This window comes from Mastomys coucha, chromosome X (genome assembly GCF_008632895.1).
Source record: "Mastomys coucha isolate ucsf_1 chromosome X, UCSF_Mcou_1, whole genome shotgun sequence".
Classification (NCBI taxonomy): domain Eukaryota; kingdom Metazoa; phylum Chordata; class Mammalia; order Rodentia; family Muridae; genus Mastomys; species Mastomys coucha.
This window is the reverse complement of record NC_045030.1, coordinates 95,785,031-95,797,917: the sequence shown is the minus strand read 5'-3', so window position 1 is coordinate 95,797,917 and position 12,887 is coordinate 95,785,031. Positions and strand designations below refer to the sequence as shown.

The 12,887-nt window shown below is 37.9% G+C and overlaps 1 protein-coding gene across 4 annotated transcripts in view; it reads left to right on the top strand.

Moving 5' to 3' along the window:
• Arhgef9 (Cdc42 guanine nucleotide exchange factor 9) overlaps positions 1–8,618 on the top strand; it is a 119,478-nt gene extending 110,860 nt beyond the window's left edge. For 3 of the 4 annotated variants that reach the window (XM_031365120.1, XM_031365112.1, XM_031365101.1), the window contains exons 9-10: positions 2,496–2,564; positions 5,371–8,618. In XM_031365120.1, coding sequence (XP_031220980.1) covers positions 2,496–2,564; positions 5,371–5,552 — 251 coding nt within the window. In that variant the 3' untranslated portion in view covers positions 5,553–8,618. Of the gene's footprint in view, positions 1–2,495; positions 2,565–3,213; positions 3,276–5,370 lie in introns of all 4 variants that reach the window. The other variant, XM_031365126.1, reaches the window with a different exon arrangement.
• Positions 8,619–12,887: the final 4,269 nt, after the last annotated feature.

Below are 12,887 nucleotides of genomic sequence, written 5' to 3'. Positions count from 1 at the left end.
CTGTCCTGGAATTTACTCTGTAGACCAGGCTGGCCTCGAACTCAGAAATACACCAGCCTCTGCCTCCCAAGTGCTGGGATTAAAGGAGTGTGCCACCACACCCGGCTATGATGTTAATTTTTAAGATAAAAGATTATACGCTGTTTATCTTTTCTATATCTGACTTATCTTACTTAATGTAATGTCCTCCAAATCCTACTATTTTATTAAAAAGAAGAATTTCAAGTTTCTATACAGCTAAATAGTGTCTTCTCATTTTCTGTATCTGTTCATTGATGGATAATTAGGTTGACCACATATTCTTGTGTTGTGAATAGTGTTTTCAATAAACCTGGAAATGCAAGTATCTTTTTGACATACAAACTCAAAAAATACTTTATAGAAGAAGAAAGAAAAAAAATAAAGAAAACCAAACATGAGATAGCTACAATTTAGGAGAAAACTCTTACCAACATATAGTGTGGCATTTGTTGCATGAATTCTGTCAATATTGGAAAGTTGGCAATATATATCCCATTCCTTCTAAGTTCCTAATGACAAACTAATTTTATAGAAGTTTCACCGAGAAGAACCAGAGAGTGTATTAAACTTACTTTTAGAGCAGGAATGAGGGTTTATGGCCAGGTGCACAGGTGACCCTAAAGCCACCAACTGGAAGGTCTGTGCCCACCCTGGCTGCATAAATAGATCTTTTTTTCTCTAGCCTTTACCAGCCTGTAGAACCTCCTAGAAACCATGAGACCACATATAATTAGGGCAGAATTAAATCCACCTGGTTAAGAAGGCAATCTGGATACCCTTGTGATAATATTCTGCAAGCAGATACAGCTGGGCTTATAAAGATGACAGATGTTTAGCTCAGAGGATAGTGCTGTATAGCAGTATTTATTTCCAGAATTTATAAGAAACTGAAACAACTCAATACAAGAGAGCAAGTAACCCAATTAAAATATGAATTAAAGACATGAGTAGATGTTTTTCAAAAGAAGACTTTCAAATGGCCACCTAGATACATTAAAACATGATCAATCTCACTAATCAATAGAAATGAATAAATCAAAACCACAATGGTTCATTCATTCATTTGGAATAACTATTAGCAAAAAGAAAAGAAAATAGCAAATGATCAAAGATTGTCATTACAAAAACAAAACAAACAAACAAACAAACAAAAAACCACCATGGAGCCGGGCGGTGGTGGTGCATGCCTTTAATCCCAGCACTTGGGAGGCAGAGGCAGGTGAATTTCTGAGTTCGAGGCCAGCCTGGTCTACAGAGTGAGTTCCAGGACAGCCAGGGCTACACAGAGAAACCCTGTTTTGGAAAAAAATCCACCATGGAGGTTCCTAAGAAAATTAAAAATAAATCTTACAACTCTTGGGCATACACCCTAAAGAAATCTAGTTCTCAAAATTTCTAACAAATTACTTTAGTGGATTTTCTATAAAAGAATTACTAGGTCAATGATAGCAACCTTTTTATTTAAATTTTTAAACATATTTCTTGAGATTTTACTATAATTACATCATTGCCCCTTTTCTTCCAGAAAATCCTGCCCTATACTCCTCCCTTATCTCTTTCAAATTCAAAGCCTCCATTTTTCATTATTCATAATTATTTGCATAATTATTTCATTATTTCTTGTCACATACATGTATGTATATGCATATACATATTAATATTTTATTTTAAGCTATCATATAAACAATTTGGTTTCACTATGGCATTTTCAGATATAGTTTGTTTCTGTTGATTCTCTTCTCCCAGTCTTCCACCCATCCTTCCACCCATCCTCTCGTCTCCCTTGTTCTCTTCTACCTCTTATCTGCTTTCAAAGAACATATATTCTATTACTTTTTCCCTTCCCCAAAACTTCATTTTCCCTTCTCCCAGTTTCTTCTCCAAGTTCATGACTTATGCCCACACACTCATATTAAAATCTAGGCTCCACAAATAAGAGAGATATGCTTCACTCGTCCTTTTGAATCTGGTGTACATGATTTAATATAATTTATCAAATTATCTATTATCAAATGTTTTCTGCAAGTTTTGTACTTTGGTTTTACTTAACTTAGTAAAAGTCCATTGTGCATATGTACCATATTTTTTTATGTACCCATCATTTTGGGGACAGCTAAACTCTTTCCCTTTCCTGGCTATTATGACTAGAGTATCTATTAACATGGATGAGCATGTGCTTCTGTAGTAGGATATAGAGTCTTTTGGGAATGTGTTCAGGAATTTCAATCATAAGGTAGTTCTATTTTTAATATTTTCAGAATCCTCCATATTGATTTCCTTAACAACTCTACCAAGTTTTGCTCAGCTGTGAATAGTTTATCTTTCCCTACATCTTTGCCAGCATTTTGTTTCAAGTTTTTTTGTTTCTTTTGCTATATTTGTCAGATAGCTTTGGAAGGAAAGGTATACTCGTTTTTTGCAGTGTGTAAAGGCATATGGTTTTCATAACAAAAGTTCTCTTTTTTCTCTTGTAGGCTTTGAGATTTCTGAAAATCAGAAGAGACAGGCTGCAATGACTGTGAGAAAAGCCTCTAAACAGAAAGGTACTTCTTCCTTTACTCCTTCAGACCCACTCACTGTCTGTGTGGGACTAGGAAACCATGGGGTATGTGTTTTCATATTCCTTGGCTCCTTTCTGTACTGAGGTTCACTTGGAATAGTTTCCAGCTACCCAGGTATTCTTGATAACAAGTAACAAATGCTCTTAGTGTTTTAATCCTTGAGAGTAAGGGATGTGGGGTAGTCATATCTATGTTATTGGCTATATAAACAAAACAAAATAAAAATTTTTTTGTGTTTACTTCAAAATAAGAAAAATTTCTTGAATAATCTAGAGAGAAGCAGGCAATAATGCATGTATATAATTTATTTAATAAATATAAAGATACAGGGATATGTTCTCAGCTTTTTTTCAGTGATCTAAAAATGCTTACCTAATCAGTAGCCCCAAACCAAAGGGAAGAGCCTCAAATTGAACAAGATAGTCTTTCTCCGAGGCATACATGGAAATACCATTGAAAAATTCAAATTCAAATAGAATCAGCTTCAATTTGAAATAGTTTTTCTTTTCTTTTTCATGAATCAGAACAAAACTGAAGTGCTCGGTTGAGCCAAAAGAAGGGGCTACCTTCCGCTTTCTAGAGTGTCTACATAGTACCAAGTTTCTTAATTTCTTTCATTTCATCTTTATAGTAACCCAAAGAAAATGGCACTATTAGCCCCTGTTCCAGGTTAAGAAACTGAAAACATTCAAGGTAAAGTGATTTTTAACCTAAGTCATCTTGATTCTGAGACCACTGCTCTCCCCTCTTCATCTCAGGGTCCTGATGATGGTGATATCTCTTGTTTGAAAAAAAAAAAAAGAGCTCATTTGATTCTCTCATCTCAATTACTGGCAGCTATTTTTTACTGACAGTATTTTCACTGTTCCAAGGAATTGATAATCTTAAAAAGACAGCACTTTCCAGTCCTTTCCTTCTGCTCTCTCATTAGCTCTAGGATTCTGAGTGAATTCTAGAAATAATGAAGGGAAAATTGATAGGATAGCTCTCATGCAAATGTCATTAGTTAAGTAATTGTTTTAGTGTCCCCTTCGCATGTTATTTGTAACACCAGGGGACATTATCAACCATCTGTTTTTCTGAGGGAAGAGTTATCTGGATGATAAAAAGGCCTTTTCACTTTACTTTGTTTACTTTCTGCTGTCTTGGTTTTCAGGATTTGTATATAACTTCTTGGGGTTAAATGCTAATTCCCAATGCATCAACCCAATTGAATTTATCAATACAATGTCAGAATCGGATGCACAGCCTCCATTTTCATCAACTTTAAAGCCAGTTGAAAATCAGATTATTACTCTAGAGTAAATAAAACAATCTTGAATAAATAGGAATGAAAAGGAAGTACGTAGCTCATCAAATTTCAATCCTCATTATATAGGTACATTAACTGAGGTAATACCGATGGCTTAATAAAGAGAATTCAGAAATAGACCTACATGCATATGTGTGACTTATTTTTGACAAAGACAGAACAGCAATTCAGCAAAGAAAGTGGAATATTTTCAACAAATAGTCTGAATTAGATTTCTATCAACAAATTAGGACCCCGATATAAGCCCACACCTTGTATAATAATTTAGAAATTCATTGTGAAATTAAATATGAAACTATAGCTCCCTAAAAAAAAAGTATTTTAAAAATGTTTAGAGTTTGTATATTTGATATCAAAAGCTTGAAAGAGAAAATGAAAACTAGAGCTTATAAAGCAGGACTTCCCATAATGTATTATTTGTTAGCATCTAATACCCTCATATTTCTAGCACTTGCCACCTTTCCAAAAATGGCTACAGAACCGGATGATTCTTCCTATGAAAGTACCAATGGCTGATGATGGCTTAGCATTAGAACTACTGTCAGGGGAGTTGGATTCCTTGAACCCTCCATTAATATAAAAAGGTCTGTAACCTCAGTATCATTGAAAGGTCACAGATTCCATTTTCCTTTTTTTCTATGAATCATGTCTTATGGTGATGAATTTCCTTTCTGTTTCAACTACTAATGCCAATTTTCTATTGAATACAGGTTTGTCACTGTCAACCCAAAGCAAAATACTAAATTACTTGGGCCTTAACCGTTATGGAAAGTCCTGAAGTCAGTAGTTCTTAACCAGATTATTTTGACAATTTCAGGTAGAGTTGGAGAGGAAAAGAACTAAAGTCTAGAATTGAAAGAGTTTGTGAGGTTCTTCAGGGATTATGGTCTCCTGAAAAGAAATCCTAACTAGGAACTCAGCACATGTGAGCTCTAGTTCCAACTTTATTGCGAGCTGGGTATAATATCTTAGGTATAACATTTCTTCTGGTCCTTGGTTTTCTTGTCTGTCAAACAAGTGATGGTAGCACTCCAGATTTTATTTTATTTTTATTTTATTTTTTGTGATACCTGATAAGATGGTGAAAGAAATAGAATAGAAATAGAGATGTTGTTACAAATATGACAGGGAAGGAAATAATTTGCAGCATGGGTTAATTATCATTTACCTGAAGTGCTTGAAACATAATGTACCTCAGATTACAAACTGGATATATATATATTTTTTTTAATTTTGGAATATTTGTATAGACTTTATTGATTGAACAGCTTTAATATGGAAATCTTAAAAGGTCTAAAATATGAAACTTTCTAACTATTAGATTTCAGAGTATTTCACATTTTTGGAATTAGGGTTATTCAATCCATTACCAGGTAAACCTCACAAAACTAGTGTACTGTGAGTGATCGCTATTCATTTGAGAATTCACTTGGTACTTAACTTATACTCTTTCCTTTGGTCTCCTATTGGCTCTAGGTGTCAACTCTGCCCGCTCAGTTCCTCCTTCCTACCCACCGCCACAGGACCCGTTAAACCAGGGCCAGTACCTGGTCCCCGATGGCATCGCTCAGTCTCAAGTGTTTGAGTTCACTGAACCGAAACGCAGCCAGTCACCATTCTGGCAAAACTTCAGTAGGTTAACCCCCTTCAAAAAATAATACCTATAGGAAGGCAGATAATTTTAAAATAAATAAAATTATATTTATAGATGGACCTTTTTTTCGGAGAAGCACTGTTGAAAATTTATATATATATATATAAAATGTGTATGTGTGTGAGAGAGTGAGTGTGTGTGTGTGTGCGTGTGTGTGCACACATACATGCATGCGCACACACATAGACCTTTACGTATACACATGTGTGTGTGTGGGCATGTGTGCACATATGCATGCACATGCATGCACACATACATACATATACACACACAGAGGAGGACCAAAACCATTTTCTGTTGTTTTGGGGAATTGAAATCTATAGTTGGTAAGAAGTACCACTGATTTCCAAACATGTAATCACTTCTTAAAATTTTTAGTTCTTAACCTTGTTCCTCTCCCCCTTACTCTTTGTTCTTTTTCCTGTTAAGATAACTTATTCGCTCCTCTAGTTCACTGACCTGTCATTATTACCATAGAGTATTTACATTGTTTTATTCCCCTTTCCTTATGCTACTGATGCTGATAACTTTTGAATTTAATTTATGTAGTGGGTTTGGGATTTCATTTCTCTCCCTGTCACTGTTCACTGAGAAGGAGAGGATATTCCCATCTCCTGTTCCTCATGCACCCATCTGCAAATGTTCCTGTAGCCCTGCAGTTATACCAACAGCCTTTTCCCAGCATCCTGTGTCCACAATTGTGCCAGTCTAGACATGCTCTGTTGTGCCCTGTGACTTATCTGCTTGGTATTTCTATTGCTTTCACTGTTTTAGGTATTGTGGAAGGATATAAAACCAAACAGAAACAAAGGAGTGAAAAAAAAGTAATGAGAGTAGAGAAGTCTTCTGTTAGGGGGATAGTTTTTATTTAGGTGATTTCTTCTAGCACTGAGAATTCCCATGTTACAGCAATGCTAAGCCATAGAAGGATTTCACCTAAGAGTTAGTTTGGGTCCATTAGTCTCTTTTTCAAGCCTCTTTTATTATGGATCTCCTTTTCAGCCTATCTCTTCCCTAGGCAAAAGGTTTAACTAAACTAGTAACGAAGAAATTGAGACTTTGCATCATGGGGAAGAGATTTATCTCCACCCCATAACCCATAGATAGTAGGTAGGTGTCAGGTAGGGCTCTCTATATAGTGTTCTGGTCATCCCTGCTTCCATTTTCAGATTCATAAGGCATCACTGTTAGAAGTTTATGGAGGAGTTCAAGAGAAAAACCTGCTTGGCCAAGTTCATTAGCCACCTTCAGATTAACCTGAAAAGAGTTCAAGGTTGACAACTACATCATATAGGGACCATCAGGAAAAGAGAAAGGCTTGATCTAAGATAATATACCTGTAATTTGCATCACTGACATTATAAGAAACATCCCCAATTGTTAGCAAATTGCATGGATAATCTTCTCTGTCTCCTTCTTTGCCCTTACTGTCTTCCTGGTAGAGGATTATGAGTATTGGCATATTAGAGCCATTCTAGCACTCAAAGTAGCCTTTGTTCCTGACAGACTCCTATCCCAGGACAACTGAGGCAAGTGATAGAGAAGCCTGGGGCTACCTTAACATCTGAGGGAAAAAAAGATCTGAGGTAGAACACTGAAGTTAATTCTTGTCAGGTTTTCCATTTGACCAGAATGTTTCCCACAAAAATCAGAATCCCCATGAGTACAAGAGTGCTTATTCTTTGTCATTTAGCCCTTTGTATGGCTAGAGATTGGAGCAAGAAAACTAGAATATAAAGGAGTGTGAAAACCCACCCTATCCAGGAATCTGGAGATTGAGTCTGTCCTGGACCTCACAAGAAAAGACTTTTATATATATATAAAATAAGCTTATATATATATATAAGCTTACCAAGCAGCAACCATAGCTGTATGAGGTCTTCAATAAAGCTGAATTTGTACTTCCTGACCTAGATTAAGCCCTACCCCTGAGATTCTTTCCCTATGGAAAACAAATTACACGTTGTTGTCAGACTTCGTAGTTATCAAGGCTAGCTAGCAGAACACCAGGGCTCGGGACTGGCTATCACTGCTCAGCATATGGTAGAGCTACATAAGCCCTTATGGCAAGAAATCTGGTATCTAGCACATGGACTACAAACTGAAATGTGGCAAACTGAAATGTGTTTCACTTCCTATGCAGGCCTCCCTTATTGTACCTTCATTTCCTACTTTCGACCCACTCTCACTAGGCTTGGCCTTGGCAACTTTCTCCAGTGGTTAGGAGCACACCAGGAGGGCTTGTTTTGAAAGGTTTCTAGATCTATAGTATCTTTTGGCCAGACCCTCTCATTCTCTTCCCCTTTCTGAGTCCAACATTCAAGGCTCCCAGATCAGGGGTATTACCTCTCATCATCCTGTTTCTCCATCCAGTCCACTGGCCTAACAAGATGTAATAATTTGTGAAGGCACTATCAATTCTGCTCTCCTTTGATTGGAATGCCCTGCTCCACCCCCACACCTATGGCTCAAAGTAGATCAGTGGCCAGTAGCCCAAAGGGAAACATTAAATCCCTGGACTCAGTAGCTAAACCTGTTGCATCTCCACAGCCATATAATCCCTTCCCCCAAACTTTATAATTTTCCTGTTTCTGCATGCCCCTGTACTCCCCTTTCCTCAATTCAATGAGGCCTGAATTTTCTTTCCAAAAGAGTTTTGGGAGTTTGTTCTTTGAGTTCTACTGTAGGGAGGTCCTAAATACAGAAATACAATTTTTCTCTCTTTCTCTCACCCACTTTCTATGTGTATATCTTTAATTGATCTATTAAGGACAGCAACAAGAGAGTTCTAACAATTCTAGTATGAAGCCAAATAGTGATATTTTAGTGCTTTGGGGGTGGGGCGGGCTGGGTGAATAGATGGGCAACAGTGATTTTGACTACCCCTGCTGCTCTGCATTTGCCGGTTTATTCTTTTGTTTCTATTATCTGACTGTTTGACTCTGTCAAACAAGTGTCAAAATTGTGTATTTGGAAATGTTTAACAACAACAACAACAAAAAAAAGATGTTGTAATGACATAAAGCCTTATGAAAATATTTATGGAGTTCAATAAAAGAAGTAAAAAGAATTTCAGGCACAGTTGTGCCATTTGTGTGTGTGTGTGTGTGTGTGTGTGTGTGTGTGTGTATGTGTGTGTGTCCAATTGCAAAATAAAGGCAATTTGTGTGCTGTGAGACTACTTGCTCTAACTATCTTGAGTTTCTTATCCTGCTGTTTCACTTCCTAAGTATTCCAAGGGATATTGGGAAACATTTTCTATCATTTCTGGAAGAGTAAAAAATGAGAACAGTGTTTGAACCTGTAGCCATAAGGACTTAAAATATTTTTATAGATGTGACTGTCTTTCATTTTACCTGGTACTTTGCTAAAACCTAGTGTCCTGTTCCTAATCTTGTTCATTTCTCTTATGTCTACAGGTCCAAAATACAACCTGGGTATTTGTGACAGTTTTAAGATTGTATTTTTAATGTAGGCCATAACACTTAGGAATCTCCCACTCCAGGTTCCGTCTTAAAACCTGTGGGCTTGACTCATTAAAAGTAGACTTTAATTGTCCATGTGTGGACTGTGGACTATATTCTTTATTGTGTATAGTATGTATATACAAATACTTTGCTTTCGACTGGGCTTACACATGCCATGTAATGTTGGCTGTCATGAGTCCACATGAATAAGAGTGTTTCATAGCCTTCCTCCAGAGCAATAGAACACTAAAGTCCGAAAGGTTCTTGTTTACCGAAATATTCCAGGCAGTTGTTCAAAATATATAGAGTGTGAACTCTATCCATCCAGGCCTTGGAAGTGCCCTCCTACACTGAAGCATTTTAAAAAGTCATAATTCAAGCCTTCCTTACCTTTGCTAACTTGTAACTTTACCCATATCTTAGATCTTCTCATTTATCCCCTCTACAGTGATCACCCTGTCCCTTTTACCTGGGTTCTGTCAACTGTCCCCATCCAAATCACCAAGATTTTGCCACCTTTTTATATCTTACCAATTCCCAGCTTCCACAGATTCCAAGAGTAAATTGTAATTTCTTCTTCCAGAGTAAGTGGGCATCATCTATTCTGTCTTCCTAGACTACCTTCTAGGAGTTTTAGAAGTAAGAAGACAAATGACAATGAATTTATTGACAGGGAAAGAACAAGACCTAAAAGTGATTGGTTAGGACTACCTACTGTGGGCCCAGGTCTCACTGCTGCTGATGCTGGGACTGTGTAATACGTTAGTTAAAAGGAGGCAATGCAAAGTCATGAGATTTTATTATAGAAAAGAGAAAAGAGGCTGGCCATGACCATGTGGAGAGAGAGAAAAAGGAGAAGGAGGAGAGGAGAAGAAAAGAGAGGGCAAGAAAGGAGGGCAAGAGAGGGAGGAAGGGGCAAGCCACCCCTTATATTGTGAGGTGGGGCTATCTGGCTGTGGTCAGATGACTGGGGGCAGGGTCCAACTAGAGTGCTGGGAGCTTGGGGCATTGTCTACATGTCAGAACACACATCTCCTGTGGGGGCGGCTGTAGGGGGTTGGGACTGAAACAGGAGCCAGGGACCCAGGAGTCCCTTGCAGGCAGAAATTATCACCCACTGGGTTATTGGTGTTCCAGACTTATACTCGACTGGGCCAAGGTTGCCTGAACAGACCACTACCCTACAACCTACCTTCTGAGTTTTACTTGCCTGTCCTCCCCCACCCCCACCCCCACCTACATCTCCACTGATTTAAGAGTTCTTTTATCTTAGTTTTTGGTGAGGTGAGGGAATAAAATGACACCAACAAACATATGAATGCCTTTCTGTGCAGTCATTAATAGACTTATTTCTTAAATTTCCTAATTACAGCCTCAAAAGCAAATAAAGCCAATTGCAGTTACAAATCACCTTCATCTCCAGAACCAAGAACAAATGGCCAGAAAACCAAGGTCTCCAATGTCATCTTTGCTTTTCGTCACTCAGTGTTCCAATCACTTATGCCACCACTTTACTTCTTAGCCCACTGGCTTTGGGGCCATTAAGAATTTCCTTATTCATAGTCACCTATTTCCCCTGATTCCCAGAGGCATCTTCATATCAAGGTACTTTTCAAGTAGATCTTGCTTGTCCAGGATTTTACTTGCAAATTCCAAGTCTACAAAGTCAGAGTATTCTGTATTGTGCCCCATAAAGCCCTGTTAACCGCAGAATAATATTTCTGCCTGGCCTATATGAAAACTAGCCTAATTTATTTATACCACAATTGATCATTGATTTAGAAGCAAACTGTTCTGGTTGTATATCCTATTTATTTCCTAGTTGTGAACTTTTCTAATGGACTCTTAGTGTCATATGTACAATGTGTTCTTATCTAGTTAATGAGAGAGGGGGAAGAGACATAGAATAGGCTTTGTAGTCCTCAGATGCTACTGTCACTTTTACTCTACTGTTAGAAGCTTCAAACAATGTGCCATTTAAGGTAAGTTCTTGTGTCAGGTTACATCTCTCTCCACACTAGCTATGGATCTCTCCAGTCCAATCAGAAAGCTACATTATAGTCGATACACATATCCTAAGTACATATTCTAAGATTGGGCTTGGTAATGTGCAATAAGAATATTAAAATGATATTGAAGTGACTGAAATATCTGATTTAATCACTCAGGACTTAATGTTGACATATAAGGATGTACTAGGACTGTGAAGAATGAGAGCCTTAAGGTATTCATAGAACAAATTAATTAACAGTGAACAAATAATCACTTTATCCATCAGGATCAGTTTGGTTATATTGTAGTAACTGATCATCCCAACAAATGTCGGTGGCATAATATGTAGGAATTTATTTCTTGTTCATGCAAATTCTGCCAGTAGGTTCAGGTGACTTCCCAGGACAACTATGAGTTATCTCTGCTTTCTTGTAGCTCCATCTAATCTACCATACTTTCCTATCTCCACAGCAAGAGAAAACACAAGAATACTTGACTAATGGAGTCTGTACTGCTGTTTTCAGTCATAGAGCAAAGGGACAAAAATGATCAAATGGCTCACACCACTTCAAGACACAGAGACAAGAGAGCTAGAGAAATATGTACCAAGCTTCTTCCATTTCCCTGCCTTTCCTCTAACCCATAGCCACCTGCAAACTCATAAGCCTGTTTCTAGTACTGTGGTACAGGAGGAGCACTCTTTGTTTGTGGGCCACCTTTGCCTAGTAAGTCATTTCTTCTCTTTCCCATCCTCCATTGCCCATGGCCATCTTCACACCCACAAACCTATGTCCAGAGTGTGAGTCTTCGCATTAGTCTTCACACCTGCTTTGTCTATGAGCCAACTTTGCACAGTGGGCCATTCCTTCCCTCTTTCATCTTTCCCCCTCCTCGCTGCCATCTCTGCACACACAAACCTGGCTTAAGACCTGTGGTTTGGGTGCTTTCTTTGCTTGATCCAATTAAACAGCTTATCCACCAGCTTTACCTGGCATAGCTCAGCTCACGCACCTCCTGTACTGGCTCAATCTAAGAAAAAAACAGATTAACACATCAGTCACATAAACAAGGGAAGAGGTCAAATCCCCTAAAACAAAATAGGAATGGCTAAGAAAGCATGTCTACCATCAAACTTAAAAGTCTTGTAGAAGTATTATCTAAAAAGAACTACCTGGATGAGCCCCAGGACAAATAATTTTAAAGAACAATTGCTATCAAAGAATCTAAGGAATTAAAAAATTCAATAAAGAGAAAGAAACATTGCCAAGAACAGAAGCTGAAAGGAAGATGAAATTGGAAAACTCCTAAGCCAGAAGATAGCCTCACACACAGGAGTATATGGGCAAAAATTTTTACTTGGTGGATCACTAAAAATCACAGTGGTGGCACATGCCTTTAATCCCAGCATTTGGGAGGCAGAGGCAGGTGGATTTCTGAGTTCAAGGCCTGCCTGGTCTACAGAGTGAGTTCCAGGACAGCCAGGGCTAAACAGAGAAACCCTGTCTCAAAAAAAAAAAAATCAAAAAGGAAGACACAAATATGGAAGGGTTGTGGGTATGTGTGTGAGAGGAATCCAGTGAACGAGTGCTGGGTAGAAGTCTTCAAAATTCACTGTACAGATGTATGTACTTCTCAAAGAATGAGCATAAATGCTGTTTAAAAGGCTTAAATATGCACGGAATTTTACTGTAGCTTTATGAATGACCCCTCTCTGTCACACTGTGGGTTACAATATAGTGCAATTAAAATTAGAATCCTGCATTATTACCACATATACTTTTCAAATGTGTCTTCTTAAACATCAGTTTAAATGACACAAGGTTTTGTGCCTCCTGATGGGCAAATACCATTGAGGTAAATGTCAAATTCTTGTGTGGAAA